A 23,202-nucleotide genomic window follows, 5' to 3' on the forward strand; every position below is an offset into this window, starting at 1 on the left:
TGGAGAATTGTTGGAGAGCATTGAACATGACTTCTAAATATGCGGGTTTGCCTTTTCGTGCGTCGTGAGTACTTGTCGCTACCGGAAGCGAATTAAAAAAGTCAATTTTTTCAACTTGTACGTTTTTCTATATTTTTCTTTGATTTTAGTAGGGTTATATTCCTTTTTAGATGTAAGTTACCGAACATAATAGGTATCAGATTCCTGGAGCGTCATATGGTGTTTTGTTGCAAAACATTCAGGACTTTTCATTAATGTGTCACTAATTGGAATAGTCCACTTTGGGGGTTAAGAGGAATATAAAATGTGTAAGAAAACTTAGCGCTGCCTTTATGTTACTTGCCCGTATACGATATGTTATATGTACAGTGTGATAAATAAACATTCTTGGGCTCGAAAATCAGGCTATATCAACATTTTTTTTTTTAAATTTCCTTGAAGTTATCACGTACATTTATTCAATTGAAGACACATTTCAAAGAAAAGGTGCGAAGATTTACTCGTGACGTTTGGCGCGAAATAATGTATCTTGACCCGCCTTTCACAAGTGGTCTGATGCAGTAGTGTAGAAGTACAGAAAAAGATTACACGGACATGTCTGTATTTGGAATTGCATAGAATAGAAAGCTGAATGCATAAAGAATAAAGGAAGTAAAAACAATAGTTTTTTTTTAGTTTTTATCAGTAAGAGATTGTTTTCTCTGCTATCAGTTATTGTTAAAACTCAAGTAACAAATCCGATGTAATCTACTAGCACTTGCACAAAATTTAGCTGGCTAGTTTTCATCCTATAATTCCGCACTATAAGAAAAAAAATAATAATCTGCCTGACACTCGTTACTTCAGGGAATGAGTGCAAGGTAAACATCGATGATGGCTGGTACATTGCGCTAGTGTAGTGGTTTCAATATTAAAGAACAAGGTTCACTTAGGGCCTTTTTTGGCCCTCTGAATTTCAGAAAAACTGAAACTGCTTGGTTTTAGTTGACGATGCATTAAATATCATTTAGACCTTTGATGACTGCGTATCTATAAAAAATGACGTAATTTTCTGGCTAGCCTATGCATTAAGACGTCATGAAATGCGTCATTTTCCTCGTATCCTGAAAATTTCTACAAAACAGCCAATTTTTAAAGCTATTTTTCGATATTTAATATAGGACGTAACCTGTGATCTTAAATATGCAACTATTAAATGATAGAAGTATTTCTGAGGATTACAAAACCTGTTTTATTTTTTTAAATCAGAGGATGCGCTCATATTATTTCTCTTCTTTTTTTTAAACTAAAACTTGCATCACTTTATTGCATCTCTTTCGCTGTTTTAAAATATGTTAGTTTCCACCGGAATTAATCGTCAACTTCCGGTCTATTGCTCGGCAACAGTAAACGACTGAAGTCTAAAACTTTCAGGACTGATAGTCAGTCATCAGTTTATTTGAATCGTGACAAAATCTTGTATCGCCGTTACTTCCGATCGTGAAAGAAAGTGATGCAAAAAAGTGAATAGTTAATGGTTAGCACGTTGGATTTTCAGGCTGACGACCAGGGTTAAATCTCCAGAGTGTCTGAATTTCTTTTATCACTTTTCAGCTTGAGTTTTTTTTTTCAGAATCGGACGGAAGACCTCTCATTGCTCGCAATGAGTTTCTAGTTATTATTATTTTTTTCTGTCCAAATTTTGTGCAGACGATTTCTCAGAGGTGGTTGGATGGATTCACTTGAAATTTTCAGAGATGATGTATCATGATCTAAACCTTATTCATTTTTTTTATTTTTTGGAAATTCACTTCCGGTCGGAAGTTATCGCCCTTTAATCGAATTTTTAGTGACCATTTTGTCTACACAAAAACTCAAAAACGACAAAAGCTAGAGTGCTGAAATTTTCAGTGATAATAGAGGACATGTTCTAGTTGTGCACCTCAGTTTTCAAATTTTCTGAAAGTGCCTAGTATGGAAGCTCGGTAGGGGTCAAAATTTAGGACATGAATCAGGAGTGAATTTTCGAGACATTTTTTATCATATCTTCAAAACTATGAATATTTTCTTAAAACACATTGAACAGAAATTGTGCAGAATTACTAGATCTTTTATATGATATCAAGAAAAAAGGGCTGACTCATCACATTAGGGGCCAAAAGGCGCAAAAAGTCTTAAATCCATAACTCTTTAACGATCAATATTTTGTTATACATTACTGAAGCAAAAATGTTTATCTGAACAATATACAACTATATATTATAATAAAAATCTCATATGTCACATAATTAGGGGCCATAAGGGGCCAGAATGCTAAATCTTTGACGCTTTATATCTCGAAAGTGGGAAATATTTTGATAAGCAATATTGAACAAAAGATGTTCAAAATAATGTTCTAAACAATATCCAACCTTTCAATATTTGCTAAACATCCCCATTAAGGAGTTGAAGGGCCAACCCCTAAATATTTCTTTTGCATATATCTCAGTAACGAAAAAGAATTTCTGAATAGTTGTTGAACAAAATGTGTTCAAAATCATAAGAGCTTTAAGGTGAAATCAAGAAAAAGGGGCTGGCCCCTCAAAATCGGGGCCGAGAGGGGCCGAAAGTCTTTCATCAATAACTCTTTAACGATCAATATTTTGTAAAATATTACTGCAGCAAAAATGTTTATCTGGGCAAACTACAACTATATATTATGTTATTCAAATCACATGTTACATAATTAGGGGTCATGAAGGGCAGAAATACTAAATCTTTGACGCTTTATATCTAGAAAGTGGGAAATATTTTGCTAAGCAATATTGAATAAAAGATGTTCACAATAATGTTCTGAACAATATGTAACCTTTCAATTTTTGCTAAACGTCTCCATTAAGGAGTTGAAGGGCCGGCCCGTAAATATTTCTTTTGCACATATATCGGAAACGAAAAAGAATTTCTGAATAGTTGTTGAACAAAAAGTGTTCAAAATCATAAGAGCTTTAAGATGATATCAAGAAAAAGGGACTTGCCCCTCAAAATAAGGGCTGATAGGGGCCGAAAGTCTTTCATCAATAACTCTTAAACGATCAATATTTTGTAATACATTACTAAGGCAGAATAGATCATCTTCACACTCCTTAACTATATAACGTTGTTGGCATCATATGTTTCGTTATAAGGGGACAATAGGGGCCAGAATGCTAAATCTTTGACGTTAAAAAGGGACATTAGGGGCCAGAATGCTAAATCTTTGACGCTTTATATCTCGAAAGTGGAAAATATCTTGATAAGCAATATTGAATAAAAGATGTTCACAATAACGTTCTGAACAATATGTTACCTTTCAATTTTTGCTGAACGTTCCCATTAAGGAGTTGAAGGGCCGGCCCCTATTATTTCTTTTGCAGATATTTCGGAAACGAAAAAAAAATGTAGAATAGTTGTTGAACAAAAAGTGTTCAAAATCATGAGAGCTGTAAGAAGATAGCAAGAAAATAGGGCTGGCCCCTCAAAATAGGGACCAAGACGGGCCGAAAGTCTTTAATCTATAATCTTTAATGATCAACATTTTGTTATAGATTACTGAAGCAAAATTGTTCGTCTTAACAATTTATTTATATCATTATATTTGAACGAAAGTCTCAGTCAAATTCTTATCTCATCTTATCAAAAATCGGACGGAAGACCCACTCGTTGCTCGCAACGAGATCGCATCTAGTTATCCTGTATTCTTGTAAGTGTTGCTGTTCACAAAAAGGTATACCGAAGATGGGGTATATAGTATAATGGAATTTTTTTTCTAGAATGCTCACTCTCAAAGACAAAATAGGATGGTCAGGAAATTGGAATAATTTTAAAGAACCTGCTGGTCTCTGTTAGTTATTTAATTCCATGTTCAGAGATTCTTTTTATTGAGTGACCTCTTGTTTCCCCGGTATAAACAATTCCACCAAATCTTTCGTAATTTGATTTTCCTGTTGGACGTGGTGTTGATGATTAATGTAATTGAATAACCATGATTTGTTTATTTGTCAAATCTCAATTAAAAACACTATTAACACACTGTATTTATTCAACCATTGATAACATAACATTACCTAAGTTAATTATAGTTTTTTTAAATTTAAACAATTTTTTGCACAAAAAGTGATTGGGATTGGGCACCAGGCAAAGCCTATTTTAGCCCTATCCCTAAGTTAATTATAGTTGTTTACTCGATGTAATTAGTCTATATAGGTGCATCTTCATTCCAGAATAAAATTTAAAAAAAATCATTTTGTGTTGAAACGACTTCTTCTTATTTTCTCTTTCTCTTCCTAACAGAACAGATAAAAACAATTCATAACTGCTCATTTATTGTTACTCAATCTGACATATGCAATCCAGATATTGTGTATTATTTATTGTGTTTTATCCAATCAGAATGCTTCTCGATACACCTAACCACTGGAAGAAGCGAGTGCAGCTGCTAAGGCAGCAAGAGTGAGAAGACCAGCACCACCACCTATAATTAAAGGTCCGCCCCTGAAACGTCTTCTGGTAGTAGTTGAAGTAGTTGTGGTAGACATAGTTGTGGTAGTCATGGTCGAACCTGAAACATATGCAAATTCATTAATTGTTCTTGTAGAATGATCCTTCAAAGCTATCTTTTTAAATGTTTTTAATGTGTAAAATCTGATCTACACTTGAAGTACAGGTAATGCCTTTGACACGTGATGTAACACATTGCAACACTTCAACCTTATGGATGATTGCTTTGGAATAAGTGACTTATCTCATTTTATTATATATAAGTTTACATGAATAATTAAATGCGAAGAAATGCACTGCAATTATGAACTATTCAGGACATGAATTTCATAAGCTTATATATACTGTTTGCTTTAAATAACAGATAGTGACTTATCATCATGAACAACAACAACAGCAACAACAAAAAATAAACAAACAAACAAAAACAAAAACTGAACCAAAACAAACAAACAAACAAACAAACAAAATGAATTTCAGCACGTGAAATTATTATCGTTTTTAATGAGGTACATGAGGGCGTTCATTTTACAGTCAATAGTAAACAATTTAACAGGTAAGCCTAATGAACTACTGATACATACTTCCGCAAGTGATCCCTGTATATCCTGCCTCACAGTTACAATAGATTGCCCCGATTTCAACTACACATTCTCCGTTTTTACCACAAGCATCGTCAGCCAGGGGGTTACATGGAGCCGCTAACAGAGAGAAAAAAAATCAAAAGTACATTGAAGAGAACTGGTGAATATATTAAATTGTGCAAAATTGGGATATTTTGTCTTTATGTTGAATTATCTGAAATGAAATTAATGAAAGGATTTGTATTTAATCGTACTTAGAATATGCGATTGGAAATGGGATTTCAAAAGAAACCCATAATACAGGGCGATTCAGCTTACATGTCCCGACTTTGCAGTTTCCAACAAAAAATATTAAGAATTTATAAAAGGAAAATTTTGCAAGAATGCAAAAAACATATCTATACAGTTTTATTAATATTACAGTTTACATAAAGCTGGATTATTATTCTTAAAACAGATATTTTTATACCGCCGAGGCAGTTTTTAATTTAATTAACGTCATTTTATAATATATTCCAAATGGCTGATATGTTTCTCAATTATTATCAGACTAGTTTTGTTTGTAAAGACCCATATTGCTCACTTTTCTTCACAATTCAGACAATCTGTTTTCTAGAATGATGCTTCTCATCTGTGTATTTTTTTTTTCAAAATCCTATTCACTAATATTGGCAATTTTCCGTTTGCATTGTACAGTTTAACAATATCATTATTTATTCATTGCTTAAGACATACATCTTATCACATTTCAACAAAAGCATATAATACAGAATAATACATAATGGCATTGTATGGCGGTTTTTATAGATTACAATTATTCAATACAATATTCAATTCAATACAAAAAATGATTTAATGGAGAATTACACCATGAGAGAAAATTTTCTCTAACCTTAAAAGCATAATGAATCAATTTCTCTAAATTACAGAGATTGTGGATGTTGTGAGCACTTAATAATCGAACAAATTTAAAAACAGATGGCTTCTGCCAATAATACTTCTTGATATATTTTTTTTTTTACAAAACTTTTCAAAATGTGGACAAATTAAAACAAAATGGTATTAATCCTTTACTTCACTTTTACATATTACACATTATTCTATTCTCCCTGAGTATTTTATTATGCCGTCCTGTCTCAATTTCAAGATTATGAGAGGAAAGTCTAATTCGACTAATTTGCTTTTTGTACATAGAAGGTATAGCGCTCTCTTTACCACCAATTTAGTAAAAAAAAAAACTGACTACATAAATTTTGATGATGTTATCAAAATTTTGAAAAAAAAAATATATAAACAATATGATATATTGTTTTTTTTATATTATAATTAGAAATATTGTTGGAAAAAAAACATTATAGATAGTTTCTAAATCAAAAGATTAGGAATACTTTTCATTCACTCATATTTCACTTTTAGCAAAGAATAAATTGAGAATAAATAAAACTAGTTTGTACGTAATATTTTCGTAGAAAAGTCGTTACAAAACCTAAAAGAAAAAAAATCTCATTGACAATTCACTACTTTACCTTCGATTAAAATGTTTGTTTGAAAATCCTATTAAAATATATTCCTGTTTCAAGAAACTTAAGATATCAATGTTATATATGTTTGTTGGTTAATAGAAAAGTCTGTCCTTATATAAAAGTTTTCTATATCATCGAGTTTGTGTCATCAGGTGAACATCTAATGCCCCACAATGTTGTTGATTTGTTATATAAGAAACATAGTGAAGGTTATTAAACAGTGTGCTTACATTCTCAGATATAAATTTATCAATAAATTTAAACGTTTTCCAAAAACAAGTGAGCCTTTATTTCGAGGATCTAAATAAAGATTCCAATGAATACCTTAAATGTTATGTCATATCAAGTTTATTTGCACTTCATATTGAAGTACATACATATATAAGTGTATCAAAAGGATTCCTTACGAATACAAAGGGTTAGAGGAAGTCCATCAACACCAGCTGGAGCATCCTGTGGAAAATAGCCGGTATTACACTGACACTGGGCATCAGCTACGACGCATGTTGATTGTGGTACACAGTCATTGTTCGTGGTGCAATTTCCAAACAGGATTTGTGCTGAAGAGAACTGGAACTGCATGAACAAAGCAAAGCTGAAAAGGAGCATCTGAATTGACCACATTTTCATATGCTCCAGGAGGACAGAGTCTCAATACAATTTAGCTTGTACTTGTAGACTGGTATTTGCAACTGCTCAAATTAATGTTATTTATACAAAAGTTATGAGGAAGCAAACCCATGTGATCAGTTATAAACAACTACTCTGTACAACTCTAATGATACCTAATAGGATGGACGATCAATGATTGACAAAGACCCACGCCTCTGTCTTGTAGCCAATCTATGCATTCTACTCGTTTAAATATTACTGACGCATAGTCAATATGAGCTCTAAAATTTATTTCAATTATCACTGTGTGGAGAGATGAGAAAGTTTCATTTTCTGACTTCAAAAGCGATAAAGCAGACACTTGTTTAACTAGTGGATCAACCCAAGGCAATGTTTGTATATCTCATCAGATTAACAAATTGTATGTTAATTGCATGTTATCAAGAATCCAGTTAGATATTATTGGTGAATGTTTTGTTATCTCAAAATTGAACAACATTTCAATCCGTATCCTCTCGTACCGTTTTTGCATCCTTACATATCTTGCATGTATCCTATCACGTTTTACGTTTAAAGCTCTGTTATTTTCCATTTATCGTGTTTTGCGTTTTATAGGTTTTGCGTTTAGTGTTTGCATTTGGAAGGCATATCTTATTTTAAAGTCTTTTTGCCAGAAACGTTGAGGTATTCTTATGTCCTTTTTATCTTTATTTTCTTTTCTACAATGTCAAAAATGCATTTTTTTCGAATTGTGTATAAACTATCATTTAAAGCCCTGTTCATATGAATGCGTATTAAATTTTTATTTTGAAGTAAATTAATGCAAATCAAATAACATTCAAACGACAGCAACTGCAAAGTAAACTAATGCGCATTAAAATTTGATAATATTTAGATATTTATGATGTTTTTTGCAAATTACGTCACTTTATGTAGAGCAGAGATGTACATCTTACATAATATCAAAATACCTGTGGATATTTTAGTGATTAACATAATTTTCTTTGTTTCTCATTCAGAAAAGCAAAAGTACCGGTCTTTTATTTGACCACTGGTATGTGGCTTGTGACTTAAATTTGCTATTATGAAATATATGGAGATAACGAACCGTATTCAAGCTCAAAAGTCCATTAAACATTACAAAATAGGAGCAGAGCAAACATGGACCTCCAAAACATCAGAGGTGGGATCAGGTGCCATGGAAGAGTGAGCATCCCCTGCCGACCGGTCACACCCGCCGTGTGCTCCTTACGTATGCGTCAAAATTTAATTTGATTTAGCTTCGCTTAGAGTTCACACGAAGTTAATGCAAAGTAATTTGCTGCGCTGTAATTTATTCGAATTATAGTAAATATTTGTATTAAATTTTCCCTGTGAAAGCGGTTAACTTTAATTTGCACTACATTGTAACTTATGCCCTGTTCACACGAAGCGTTTAATTCGAATCAAACGTAAGTTACCGGAAATTAAATTTATAGATGTATTTTGTAGAAATGAATGAAGAATTATTTGCTTGCAATATTAAAGTTCAGGTTACCATAAACTGTTACTTACAAAACTCAAGAAGGATTATTTATACAATTTTTTTAATATCGGTTGCTATATTTCTCTATTTTGGTGTGTAAAATATCTTATTAGTAAAGTGAAGAAAGAAACCGAATTAAAGTATTCCTAATGCTTTGCCAAGTGAATATAATGTGATAGCCTTAAAACGTGATTAATTAAATGGCTATCTCCAATATCATTCTACCTTAATTCTGATGAATAAGGAAGCTATTTTTTCATATCTCTATCCTCTTTAGTCAGTAATTTAAATTCACACCCCTAAGATAAAGTAAAGATTTATTTTTATTGTCTTTAATTTATATATTAAATAAAAAAACTTAAGATGATACATAAATAATCACTTAATCGTTCTCCGTTTTGCAATGCACAATTCAGACCTATTGCTCTAAAACCGATTACCAAACTTGTGCAAAATAGGAACACGCTATCAAAAAATTAAACCTATTGACTTCAAAATATCCCGCTCGTTAGTGAAAGTAAAAGAATAAAAGTGATATACGTCACGACCTACACATAAAGAAACTTGAGGGAGAGTCACTGCGGTTAAAATTCGAGACGCTTTTTATAATACAAGTATTTTTTCACAACTTCTTCTGAGTATTTGCTCACCCAGTAATAGTATGAATGTTAATTGTCACTATTCACATTTTAAGGAGCTTATATGGATAAGGATTATAAGGTTTATAAGGATAAGGATATATAAGGTTTATAAGGATAAGGATTATAAGGTTTATAAGGATAAGGATTATAAGGTTTATAATAGGGATGTCAATTTCGTCGATAATTCATATTCGAATATTCAATGAAAGTATTCGAATATATTCGAATATGCGATAAAATAAATAAAATCTGGTTTAGTTTAAATATGTATCATCCTACTTGAAAGGTTTAGAGTAGGTATACTTATATTGGAAGTAAAATTGTATGAAGACTTTTGTAAATGTAGAATAAGGAATTCCATTTGATATTTATCAATGTTTGAAATAAATATTTAATTTAAATGTAGAAAGGTACCATTTTATTAAATTATACAATCGTGTTTTTATAGTAGCTCCAACTGAGGAACCCGTCGTCTTACCAAAGGCAGGATAGTCGTATACTGTTTAGATTTCAATACGTGCAATTAATTACAATTATCGGCCTAATAAGAAATATGATCATAATCTTTGATACAATGTTTTTAAAATATAAACAACCATTTCCAGAGATAATTTTCATAGGTAATTAACTATTTTCCCGATAATGAAAATAAAATTCAGGATTAAGTATAACCCGTGATAATCAAGTAAATTACACATTTATTCTGAAATTAAGGACATTGGCAAGGTTCCTGGTTATTGTATAGAATTTTTCAAGAACTTTTGAGTAGGTTAAAATGTACTAAATATGCTATATTCTGGATCGTTTTACCTACCAATCCAGCATTCTTTTTTAGATTTTTTCAAATTAGTGTTTTTACAATTCTTAATGCATTTTCCTATGTAAAATGTTGATAAAAGGGACCTACATAATTTTTCACCATAATATTTCTTCAAATCCCATTTATTTCATACAGTTTTTGTATTATATACATTATTGTAACTTCATTTCCTATGACTTCTAGATATTTTGGTTGAAAATATATATATAGAAAAAAGACATGGATATACCGGCACCGATCATCATTTTTCAGTTGCGTCCCTTAACAGCTAAAATAGGTCAAGTGACCGGTTGATTGTTTTTATCATGTAATTGACTGAATTGATTGAAATACATTGTCATAAAAATATTGGCATGGATTTATTTTTAACTTTTATTCGTAATTACGAAATGCTGATTCGTTCACACGACCTAAGAACTGTTCTCAGTCGGCATGGTCGACCTACCTTTCAGCATATGTCACATCTTTGCCCTTCCCAGCATACTGAGCAAAACTATGGTAAATGACGACCTGTTTGCTCTTTGTCCCTGAATACAATGTACAACAAAGCCATTACTACTTTTCTCTCTTGCTGTATAGATGATTCTACCCGTTGAAGGAAGTACACGTGCTTTTGTTTACCTCTATAACATACGCTTTACTGGTTTTCACCGCTTAGAGAATTCTACACGGGAGATCACTCTCAATCACTATTTTACAAGTGAAAAAACCCATGTATTAAACCTTTTTTCTCCGGAAAGCCCTGACTTGCCAATGTCCTTAAGCCCTTTACAAAATTTAATTACAGGCAGCACTCTTTGTCAAGATGTACGTGATGAAAACTCTCCTTTATCGAGGACATAAGTTTGTACAAGTAGGACACAAAAAAGCGTCCAGGCAAAATCACTCTTGATGCAAAATTAAGATGTCCTAACAATTGTTCCAGTTCTTTTCGAGTACAACTCTTTTTGGACAAAATATTTTGAATGAACTTTAATATCCTATCGATTTTGTCTGTAGGTAATCTTGCCTGCATTTTGATGGTGTCTAATGTAATACCTAAGTATTCTAATTGACAGGTGGGTCCGACAGTCTTTTTGTCAGATATTGATAAACGTAGTCGATGGAAAATAGTACACAAAAGTGCCATAGTTCTTTCACCGCACGCGTCCGGTTTATCTATAGTTAGAAAATCGTCTAGTAAATGTAGAATGACATCAACACCATAGTTGTTTTGTGCAATCCAACAAATCGCTGAGGACAAATTGTCAAATAATTTAGGACTTGACCTGCATCCAAAAGGTAGACGTACATAATGATAATAAGAATTTCTCCACTTGAAGCAAAACAAATGATATTGTGTTGGAACAATAGGGATCTGTTCAAAGGCATCTGTCATATCTGTTTTGCACAAAATGCTTCCTTTTCCATATTGTTGTATTTATTTATTGCATCGTCAATTTTCACGTAACTTAAAAAAACACAGTTCTTTATCAATTAGATCATTGATGCTGGGTTCTTCTTTGTTGTGAGGAGAAGATAAATCAAATATCAAGCGTTTTTGCCAGAATAATTATGTGTAGCTATTCCAAAGGGACTTACTCTATATCTTTCAAAAGGAGGAATTGAAAAAGGGCCTTTGACATATCCTTTCATTAATTCGGTATGAAGTCATTCGTCTACTACTTCTGGATATTGTCGAGCTGTCAAAGAGTTTTTACATTCATGAGTATGAAGATTATCACAAGACACTAAGGTATCGAACACATGTTCCAAACTTGAGCACAAATACTGGACGAAGTCGAAATCAGGATGGTTTGAAAGTTCAAGTCTAAGTCTGTCAGTGTTAATGTTTGTGAGGGAATCTAGTCATTTAGATGTAGTAGGAGACGGAGGAGTTTTGTTTTTGCTATTTTCTGACTTTGATTGTTGACACACTAATTTGGAATGACTTGCTTTGCACAATTTGCAAGCATGCAAGTAACGGCAATACGGTTTAGTACAACCTTTGGTGGAGTTGAAATAATAACATATTTGTTCACCTTCTTGAAACTTAACGTCACGGCCATGTACGTCAACTGCATGTCTAATTGAGCGATGGGTCATTGGCTGTCGTGTGTATTGATTTCGTCTGAAAGCTTTTTGTGGACACGTAAGGGCGATATGAATGTTAGAACCACAAAAGTCACAACATTTTACAGGTGAACCAGCACAAACCAATGTTCTTAATTCATGGTCTTCCTTAGACCAGTCGACCTTGACATTTTGTTGAAGCAGCATTGAAGCACACTTATTAGAGAAGATTTGATGGTATTCATAAAACCGTTCTGGCCAAATATTAGCCGTCTCTATGATATGGGCCAGGTACGAATCTAATTCCTCTGTTCTGCTTGGGTATGCATTGCACATAATTCTCTTATATCGTCCAAACGCCACGATAAATTCGTGTTAAATTTCTCAGTAACCTTTCGTCATTTTCTTTGACTTTCTTGTGAGCAGGAGTGGTATAGTTTGGTATGAGTGAGACGTTTAAATTGACGTCCTTACCTGCTACTATGTCCGATCGAACCTCTGGAGATACCAAATCAACGGCTGAAATTTGTGATGAGAGAGTTCCTGGATCCGAATTAGTCATAGCAGTGCTTAAATTAAATGATCTCCCTTCTGTAGTTTTGCTCATTGTGTTGCCTAAAGTGGAAATGGCTTGCTGACAAAGTTGTAAAGAAGTTAGAAGAACGTTCTGATTGTCGACCGCCATTGTTGTTGTTGCCGGAAGTGAAGTCTGGGTAGGTAATAGCGTACTAGACGGTCTTGCCAAATCCGGATTTACATTAGTCATCTGACCTGTCTGATTTGCATTTGGAATTGGTATGGAAGTGTTAGCCTGTATTCCTACAACATTTCCCGACGACGAATCAACAGGAACAGGATTGCTAGCCAGTAATCCGGAAGATACAGCATTAAGTTGATTAACATTGTTCACGTTGTTTCCAACATTGTCCAAATAAATTCTTTTTAACACATTATGTGAGAGTTGCACATTCAATACAATACCGATATCCGCTAATTTTTGTTTCAAAACAGCTACTTTCCAATTGGAAGGATTGTCAGTTTCTTCCATTTGCACTAAGTTTGAACGAGATCGTGAACTACGACCCGTAGCCATTGTTCAAAGTTCAGAGTTCAATCACAAAAATTGATACAATCCAGAATGTACCGGTTTTAATATAGTACATCTATGATAAAACACTGCTAATAGATAGTTAAAATCGTAAATTCACCACGATTGGTAAGTCCGCACAGCAAGGATGTCATAAGATTTAGATAATATTTCACAGGATAACAATGGCTACTGACGCTGTAATATAAACTGAAAGCGAGGCTGTCTAAAAATAACAGAACACATAATGAGGTACCAAAAGGGAAATTAACCAATTCCCTCAGCATTCTGACAAGTTACGATATAAATATATATAAACAAAGATTATTAAAATAATCAACAATTAAATTTATTAGGATAAGTTTTCTCTTCACGTCTTTTAGACATTCTAAGAAGGTTTGCCTTTTGTTGTCCTCGATTCTATATCCGATTGTATTTAACAAATAAAAAAAAGTATGAAAGTACGTTTTGTATTATACATAAAACATTAATGTATAATTCATTAACATCTTAATCAAAACAAAATAATTTAGTAGATCTATACGTGAAAGAAATCAGGCGATCAAAATTGATCGCTTGTAAATTAAAGGGGATATCTAATCAAAATTTACTAATCGCAGTACTTCTTTTAATGAAATCTGAAAAATACCGAATATTCGAATCTTGAATTCATATTCGAATTTCAACTCATCGAATGAATATTCGAATGTTCGAATATTCGTTGACATCCCTAGTTTATAAGGATAAGGATTATAAAGTTTGTAAGGATTAATGTTATAAACGATTAATAAAGTATACATTGTATTATGTAGGTCGTGGCCACAAACGCCAACTCAAAAATAAATAATTATTAGAAGTTATACTCTTCATTGTCTTTAATCATTATTTGCAGGAGATTTTAGCCTATCCGTTGATACACAGAAGCTTGTGATGTTATGGGAAGTATTACCTGCTAATAATAGTCTTGTTCTGCCGCCTACCTCCGGGTCAATTTTCAAAAGTAAACATATTTAAGTGATTTTTTATATTTATATATATTTCTATGAATTGTGAAACAACAAGAGAAACTCTGTAATTTTAAAATTTGTGTTTTTAAACTATAGAAAATCAACGGAGAACGCGAACAGATAATATTTCAAAAACATCCCCCTCCCCCCTCTCCTTGAAATGAAATATGGAGAAGAGCAAACACGGACCTCCAAAAACATCAGAGGTGGGGTCAGGTGCCATGGAGGAGTGAGCATCCCCTGCCGACCGGTCACACCCGCCGTTTGCTCCTTGTCATGATCGGGAAATAACGGCAAAATCCATTGACAATTCAGTGTGTAAATAATGGCCTAACAATTTGTATGAAAAACGTCAGTCAGCATTTGACTTAATGAAAGATTGTATTTGCTGACAAGGTCATTGTATCGACCATAGAACTTACGAAATGATGACTTTAAACGAAACTGCTGATATTCTTGTTTCAACAACTTCTTTGTCAATAACTTACCTCGTTTTAGAAATTGGATATAGGTAGGGCATGCTCTTGCGTATCGAATCAACTGAGAGATATATACCCAATATGCAGGTGATAAAGGTATATTGCTGCATAATAAAGGGAAGTTGACGATTGAAAAGTTAGAGTCATCACGTTTATCATAAAGCTTTGTTGCTAAATTACAACTAACCTCTTTTTCTAGTAAAATATCCAAACATGAAACAGTTGTGTCAGACTCTGTGGTATCTTTTATTTCAAGCTCACTGGGATATATCGTGAATGGAAATAATTATTGTTAATTGATAATACATCGTCAATATATCGAAATGTCGAGTTGAAGGCCATAGCACGAGATTTCTTTTTCTCATGTATAAAATTTTGAATAAATTCTGCTTCAGATGAATGCAAAAATAGATCTGCTAACAACGGGGTGCAGTTGGTAATCGGGGGAATACCAACAGATTGTTGGAAGACCTGGTCTTCCAAATACGACACATAGGCATCGAAAAGAAATTGAAAGTGGGGTGGCTAATTGGAAGTGGGGGGGGGGGGGCTAAACCAACGTAAAAAGGAAAGTTCCAATTTTCAATGCCTATGTAATATCTATCTTTGCAAAAAATGGGGGGGGGTTAAGCCCCCTAGCCCCCCCCCCCCCCGCCTATGCGACATAGTTATTGTCGATCAGAAACTCCATCATCTTTTTAATTTCAACTTCAGAGTACTTGTGTGTACAATCAGAATGTTTTTTAACAAAATAATTTTGCAAATGACCAATGACACAAGGTAAGTAAATTACCGAGTTCCATTTTTATTAAAAAAAGCAGCTGTCAATTTTGTCAAAAGCCTGAACTTTAATTTATCGTTAAGTCCTTTTTACAGATATTATGAATATTATGTAAAAAATTCATACCAAAGGTTTTGTTGTTTCACGGGGGAGGGGATATGTTTACTGCCCCTCCCCCCATATAAAACATCAAAAATGTTCATTTTATTACCAATTTTAAATGAGATTAATATTGAATGGTTGTACTATGTTAATCTAACATATCTTTAATTTTACATATGTTAAAAATACCGAAAGATATAAAGGTTATTTATCCATATGCATGAGTACTTAAAAATCTGATTGTGTTCGAAAGCCTGATTTTAATAGATTGTACTTTACACTCGCTATTAGCCTTTACTTAAACACTAGGAAGACCTTTGTGTATCAACTATACATGTGTTACTGCTTCCAAACAAACGAAAAATATGGTGTTTTTTGAAACAGACATATATGTAACAGTAACTTGATCCGAAGACCTAGATCAAATCGAGTTGACTGGCGCGGTTCATTCGATCCAATGAGACGCTAAGCGTCGAGTTTGATTTGATGATCTGCACTTACCATTGGGAATTGATTCTGTTGTTATTTAGATACTGTTATGATGAAAAATTCATTATGTACGCCTCTATTTCTAGCTAAGTATATTTAAAGAAATTCTGTGATCAATTATACAACGTTTCACGCACACAGGTTCAAAGAACTTTTTATTTGCATGAAAAAAAACGTCATTTATGCTACGTCGTCAGTTTCGGAGAGTCGTGATATGGATTAAGAAATTATTCTGTACTTGCTATTTTTTTATTACTTCATTCTTGAAAAAAGTATACAAAAAAATAAGTAACTTCTCTCCAATAGATCTTAAAGGTGCACAGGTATCCTTCCCCTCCTTCACTTTTTTTTCTTTTTTGCTTTGAACTCCGACTATTATTTGGTAACACGAAAGGATTGAAGCAGAGAGTGAGCACAAAATAGGTTATAATAAAGGAAAGTGTTGAAGTTCAGCGATCATAAGTTCGTGATGAGAAAACTTCAATCTACAAACTCAGTTGTCCATTTAAAAATTACATACTGAGAGCAGAGGGTACCAATGAAAGCATCAAAGTTGGGATCAGGTGCCGTGGAAAAGTAAGTACCCCATGTGGACCGGTCACAACCCCGTGAGGCTTGATCCCTTTATTTTGATTGGGTAAAATAGTACTTGTATACAATTCAGGATGAAAATATTGGCCTAACACTCTGCATTAAAAACAACAGTCAACATTCTGCATAACGATATTTTGTATTCAAAAAGGGGGTTATAGTGTCGACCAAAGAATTTGCGAAATGCTATATTTCAAATGAGATTGTCGATGCGCTTGTAACATCAACTTATTTGTCAGTAAGAAATTGATCGTGCGAAGAATTTCTTACGAATCAACTGGGAGACATAAACAACATATGCAGACGATAATAGTAGATTTATTGCATAAATAAAGAGAATTAGAAAAGTCGAAGTCATCACTTTTACCACAAAAAATAGTTGCTGTTTTGCCATCAATGTCTTTCTCTACTTAAACACCCAAATATGAAAATGACGTGTCAAACTGTGGCGTCTTTATTACGAGATCAGTGGGATATAGCATAGTATGAATGAAAATGAATATTGTAAATGAAAAACACATAGTCAGTATATCTATTTGTTGAATTGTAGGCTATAGCAAGAGACTTCGGTTTTTCATGTAGAAGTTTTTGAATAATTAAATTCTCATCATAAGAATACAGAAACAGACCTGCTTATAAAGGGGCACAATTAGTATCCATTGGAATTCTAACAGACTGTTGGAAACCTGGCTCCGAGACCATAAACGGAGAACAGACTTAAGTCAGAATTTCGAATCAATTTAATTTTTAAAATAATTTTGACAATGAAACAATTTTTTCTCCATATGTATAGATTTTAGTAATATACACACCTGCAAAGTTTCATGTAAATAAGTTAATTAGAACTCAAGATATTTAAAATCAAAATTTTGACTTAAGTCTGTTCTCAGTTTATGGTTTTGAGGCCTGGGCTAAGAAGACTACATATATAATGTAGAAATTTTAAATTAGGAATCCCACAATTGTCATAATATCGAATTCAAAGTACTTGTATGTAAAATCAGAATGATTTTTTTCAAAATAATTTTCTAGGTGACTAAATACAAGATATGAGTGTTCATTGTTTATTGAAAGCAGTTTTCAATTCGTATTAATCGTCAGAAATACTTTCTGATGATTATGCTGGTCACTTTTAATGCTGAATTTCTCATGTTGAAACAGATTTTGAAACAGAAAATTTCTTCCTATAGTGATTCATTTTTCATATCTAAATTCAATAAACTGTATGAATATACCGTTTTATTCAGACATTGATTATGCTGTACGTGTACTAAAATTGACGTATTCAAAATTTAGCGCAGTCACCGGGTATGTCGGAAGTGGTCGGCGCAATCATGAATTAGCTGTACTAAAGTACCGCTAAAATAAAAAAAAGGATATTTATTCAGTTTTAGACAAAATAGTTTACTCGAATATTTTAAGCAAATATTAAGGTATGATTATCAGTGTTAAAATAAACGTGTTCACCTAGCCGTATTTAGCCTTATGGTAGGTCAAAATCGATTGACAATTTTAACGATCTTAATGCAAATAACCAACAAAAAAAAGTCGTTATTACCCACCAAATACAGTCATTAAGGGTATTGCGAATCACCTTTTTACATTTTGACTGCAAACGATTTTATTAACAGGTTTATGAATGGTTGTTTGGTATTAAAGGAACGCCAATTCTATGAAAATCAGATCTACCTTATAGGGTCAGTCTATCTTCGATACAGCAACCTTGACAGGGGTTATATTTACATAACCTTTTTAGTGTATTGCGGGTCACTTCCGGATATTTCGAATCACCAAGTAAATGAGTTAAAAACGGTCAGATAACAACATAATAATTAATGAATTAGTTGGTATGTCTCTAAATATAAGATGAATTATTTTCTTGTTGATTAATATTGTTCTTGTTTATTTTAAAGTTATTAAAGCCCCCTCTGCAGTCTCCCTATAAAACAGCGTTCTCTGACGCTGATCATGCAGAAAAGCAATTACCAACAACATAATGGTTCCAGAAATTACTTAACTGTAAATTGTTGTCCTGTAAATATAATTATGCAAATTTATTTCTCAATCTGAATTGTTCTTTAATGCAAAACAATTAACATTGAAAATGTAATACTTAATCATAATTCTATGAGTAGGCTACCAAAGAAAAAAAAAAGAAAAATGATATTAATAATGATGAAAATAAAAAAAAATATTAAAAGGAATTAAAGCAACTCATGTTTAAATATCAAGAATATCAAGTATGGCATATATTACTGCATAACTTGCACATATATGTGTACACATGCATGTCTGTATTTGTATCATAAAATGATCAACACTGATCAAGTGTATACCCGGACTAGTCTTATTACAATGTAGCTCTTGCTTTGTAAAATCATTACTTTCATATGCCCCTTGCTTTTAAGAAAACCAGTGTTATAAAAATATATCTGACATATAACAAATGTTAGAATGTGCAATTCCTTCGGCTGCGGTCATGTACACACGTGGTTCAAAATATTCCAAACTTTCGGGGGCTACCAATGCTGCCAAAACTAATAAATATATAATGTGTTATCAAAAGCAATTTATGCTCATGGAAGGTTTTAAAATTGCCGTTCTATCAATAACTAATATACTATGTTTCATCCTCCAACAACAATGAATTGACACAGCTCGCTGTTTTTAAGAAAGAGTTAATAATTCATTTATTAACAGAATTCATGAATTAGCGCATCGTTGTCTGCGCGAAAGCCGCTGAAATATGAAGCCCGTTTTTTAAAGTACACATACAGTATATAACAACACAGAAAGTTAAATTTGATTACACTATGAAATGCTTTATTGAAGAACAACTGCTTTCCAGAATTAAATTTTTAAAAATACCAACGATATTTTGTCTCGTAAAATTACTTTCTTGTTCTTTTCTATCTTCCTCGTCTAAACAGAAAAGATAAAAAGATTAAATGCTGTTCATTTTTTATTTATATAAACTGACAGATACTATCCAGATACTCCGCATCATTTATTGAGTTTGATACAACAGAGCTTCGGGAAACACCTATCCGCTGGATGAAGCGAGCGCAGCTGCTATTGCAGCAAGAGTGATAAGGCCAGCACCACCACCCAGAACTGCCGGAAGAATGTTAACTTTTCTCGTGGTAGTGCTAGTTGTAGTTGTACTTGTAGTCATCATAGTTGAGGTTTTAGCTGCAAAAGATATATATATTCATTGATTAATATAATAAAATGGGGTTTGTTCCCGTTTTGCACAGATTTGAATTACAGGTATTGAAAAAATGTGTGCAAAACGGGAATTTGTCCAGGTAAGATGGTTAATGGTTGTTATTAATTTGTATTATTTTTTAAATTAGCAAACAAGAATCGATAAATGTACTACAGGTGAATACTTTGATATGCGAGAACATGTTGTAGTCTTGTTAAATGGTTATCGTTAACTGTGTTGTTTTTAATATATAAAATTGATCCCTTCTTCATCTACAGGTAAGGAAGTTATAATGAAAGACGAACACATCGTTACACTTTACCTTACGGATGTAAGTGACACATTTGTTATACTTTAAGCTTACATGAATCAGGTCTACACCGTCAAAAATTGCTCTGCATTCCGAACAATGACATATGAAGATAACGAGCAGAAAATATGCTCAAAAGCCCCAATAAACAATACATATTGAGGACAGAGCAATCACTGACGCCTGAAATTCATGTAAATTTTAGTAATGATATGATGGTCCATAAGCATATGATGATTTTATATACCGAGAAAAGAAAATGAAGTACTGCATGCATAATTATCTTTTTTCGTGACGTCATTTAGGGTTGTACTTTTTACTTTCAAATGCATTTCATAATTTAATTTAAGATCATTGAAAAAAAAAAAAACCTGATACGTACTTTCGCATTCGACTCCCGTATATCCTGGGTCACAAACACAGTAGATTCTCCCCGCACCAACTACACAGTACCCATCGCCATTACAGGCATTTTCATCCAGCGGGTCACACTTAGACGCTAACAGAGATAAAATCAAAAGTACAAACTACATGGTAGAGAACTAATAATAAATACATTGAATTCTGATACACAAATTCTTTGTTATTTAATCTTTCTGGATTATCTCAAATAGAATATCATATTGTTGAATTGTTTTGTATCTATTCGAAATTTAAATGTATGAAGAAATTTAATAAGGAAACTGCAACGATTTTTCCAACGTTTCCTTTATGAAAAGATTAAGAACACTTTTCATTCACTTCATGGTTCCGTCTGTGCTAATTCTACTGCATATGTTAACACCAACTTTAGAAGTAATAGTAAATCAAAAGGATTCCTTACCAATACAAAGGGTTAGAGGAAGTCCCTCAATATCAGCTGGAGCGTCCTGGGGAAAGTAGCCTTCTTCACACTCACATTGGCCATCGACACATTCTGAGTATGGTGGACACTCAGCGTTCGTGGTGCAATTTCCAAACAGGATTTGTGCTGAAGAGAACTGGAACTGCATGAACAAAGCAAAGCTGAAAAGGAGCATCTGAATTGACCACATTTTCATATGCTCCAGGAGGACAGAGTCGCAATACAATAAAATTGTACTTGTAGACTGGTGCTTGCAACTGCTCAAATTTATGTTATTTATACAAAAGTTATGATTGCGTAAATGCATGTGAACAGTTATAGACAAATAAGAATCTAATAGTTTTGAAGAGGACGGACGATCAATGATTGACAAGTTTGTCAATTAATCAATCTTTACATGCTGCATAATTACATGTTACTAGGGGATAGCCGATAACAACTTTTCTACTCAGAATAGATTTTCAATAATAACAGGGCGGAGAAAAGAGAAAGAGGCACTGCCACTTTCTCACTTTTTGAAAGAAAAAAAATCTGTATAGGAAAAGAAAACTATACACTCAATAAACTGGTGGATTAACATTAAGTTTCCAGAGGTCTGTGTTTGCTTTGCTTTCAAAGTTTGATCATCTTAATTCTTTATGTCAGATTAATAGGCTGTTTTGAAGGCTTTTAACAGTACTTAATTCTTTTAAAATATATACTACAATACCCATAATTAGTCTTAACACCAGGTAGGTCTGCATCGAATCGTTTATTTGGTATACTATTAAAATAGTTATATCCACCAATTAGTTAAATAAATGTTTTTGGAAGAGAATTTCAAAAATATTTTCCCTTATTTTTTTATTATTTGGGACTGTCAAGCAATCAATCATAAATTTTGAAATTATATAAAGACAATTTTTACAAGATAAACATAATATGCTGAAATGTTTAAGCACGAGATATATCTATAGCGCACATTCTTGAAAATATATAAGTATGTAGTGCTGATATTTTATGGCAAACTTACATTTTGGTATATGAAATATATGGTAATAACGAACAGTATTCAAGCTCAAAAGTCCATTAAACAATACAAATGTTGGCGCAGAGCAAACACGGACCTCTAAGACATCAGAGGTGGGATCAGGTGCTATGGAGGACTGAGCACCCCCTGACGACCGGTCACACCCGCCGTGTGCTCCTTGTCATGATCGGGAAATAACGGCAAAATCCGTTGACAATTCAGTGTGTAAATAATGGCATAACAATCAGTATGAAAAACGCCAGTCAGCATTTGACTTAATGATATAGATTGTATTTGCTGATAAGGTCAATGTATTGACCATAGAACTTACAAAATGATGACTTTAAACGAGACCGCTGATATTCTTGCTTCAACAACTTGTTTGTCAGTAACTTACCTCGATTTTGAAATTGGTCATACGTAGAGCATGCTCTTGCGTATCGAATTAACTGAGAGATACAAACCCCCTATGCAGCTGATAAAGGTACGTGTATATTGCTGCATATGTAAGGGAAGTTGACGATTGAAAAAGTTAAAATCATCACGTTTATCATAAAGCTTGGTTGTTAGATTACCATTAACGTCTTTTTCTAGTAAGATATCCAAATATGAAACAGTTGTGTCAGACTGTGGTATCCTTCATTTCCAGTCACAAGTGTGGTGAAATAGACAATATAGAACATCTTCTATATAAGTGTAATGATTCTTCAAATATATGGAAAAAAGTAAGTGAATCATTAAAGTGCAATATTGGCTGGAAAAATATAGTTATTGGGTTTTTTTAAGAAAGTCAGTTTCAACTCAACATAAATGTTTAACATACTCGTTTCTTATATAGCTCTGAAAATATTTAAATGTAAAATGAAATGTCGTGTAAATTGTGAACCATGTCTTACTGAAAATTTGATAAAATTTGAGAAAAGCTATTTATTCATGTACTATAATATCATAAAAATGTCACAAAAAATTCTAAACTAGCTGAAATGTGTATAAATGTTGAAAGACATATGTAATTTTTAGTTAATAGAGTATTTTTTCTTCATG

At 32.9% G+C, this 23,202-nt stretch overlaps 2 protein-coding genes and 1 long non-coding RNA gene across 3 annotated transcripts; 1 reads left to right on the top strand and 2 right to left on the bottom strand.

Annotated features, from left to right (window-relative positions):
- Nucleotides 1–4,302: 4,302 nt before the first annotated feature.
- LOC133185943 (protein crumbs-like) lies at nucleotides 4,303–7,299 on the bottom strand. The gene is made up of 3 exons (XM_061321232.1): nucleotides 7,009–7,299; nucleotides 5,079–5,195; nucleotides 4,303–4,555 (listed from the first exon to the last, which is right to left on the bottom strand). Exons 1-3 carry the CDS (start codon nucleotides 7,229–7,231, stop codon nucleotides 4,404–4,406), a joined length of 492 nt encoding a protein of 163 aa, XP_061177216.1. The 5' UTR covers nucleotides 7,232–7,299; the 3' UTR covers nucleotides 4,303–4,403.
- A 252-nt stretch (nucleotides 7,300–7,551) lies between these two features.
- On the top strand, nucleotides 7,552–14,421 carry LOC133185944 (uncharacterized). Its single transcript, XR_009720979.1, has 2 exons — nucleotides 7,552–7,605; nucleotides 14,231–14,421. It is a non-coding gene; the product is annotated as an uncharacterized LOC133185944 (long non-coding RNA).
- A 5,315-nt stretch (nucleotides 14,422–19,736) lies between these two features.
- LOC133185945 (tenascin-like) lies at nucleotides 19,737–21,403 on the bottom strand. Its single transcript, XM_061321233.1, has 3 exons — nucleotides 21,129–21,403; nucleotides 20,688–20,804; nucleotides 19,737–19,979 (listed from the first exon to the last, which is right to left on the bottom strand). Exons 1-3 carry the CDS (start codon nucleotides 21,343–21,345, stop codon nucleotides 19,831–19,833), a joined length of 483 nt encoding a protein of 160 aa, XP_061177217.1. The 5' UTR covers nucleotides 21,346–21,403; the 3' UTR covers nucleotides 19,737–19,830.
- Between the last annotated feature and the right edge of the window lie 1,799 nt (nucleotides 21,404–23,202).

This window comes from Saccostrea echinata, unplaced genomic scaffold (assembly GCF_033153115.1).
Source record: "Saccostrea echinata isolate AGI-Se365-2 ecotype Australia unplaced genomic scaffold, CSIRO_AGI_Sech_v1 ptg000012l, whole genome shotgun sequence".
Classification (NCBI taxonomy): Eukaryota; Metazoa; Mollusca; class Bivalvia; order Ostreida; family Ostreidae; genus Saccostrea; species Saccostrea echinata.

Bases quoted from the DNA above. Each gene is read 5' to 3' on its own strand.
- LOC133185943 (XM_061321232.1), bottom strand. From the start codon at position 7,231: ATGAAAATGTGGTCAATTCAGATGCTCCTTTTCAGCTTTGCTTTGTTC. The intron at 5,196-7,008 runs GTAAGGAATCCT...TCTCTCTGTTAG, and splicing joins TCCTCTAACCCTTTGTATTC to CGGCTCCATGTAACCCCCTG. The intron at 4,556-5,078 runs GTATGTATCAGT...CATATGTTTCAG, and splicing joins TACAGGGATCACTTGCGGAA to GTTCGACCATGACTACCACA.
- LOC133185945 (XM_061321233.1), bottom strand. From the start codon at position 21,345: ATGAAAATGTGGTCAATTCAGATGCTCCTTTTCAGCTTTGCTTTGTTC. The intron at 20,805-21,128 runs GTAAGGAATCCT...TATCTCTGTTAG, and splicing joins TCCTCTAACCCTTTGTATTG to CGTCTAAGTGTGACCCGCTG. The intron at 19,980-20,687 runs GTACGTATCAGG...TATCTTTTGCAG, and splicing joins TACGGGAGTCGAATGCGAAA to CTAAAACCTCAACTATGATG.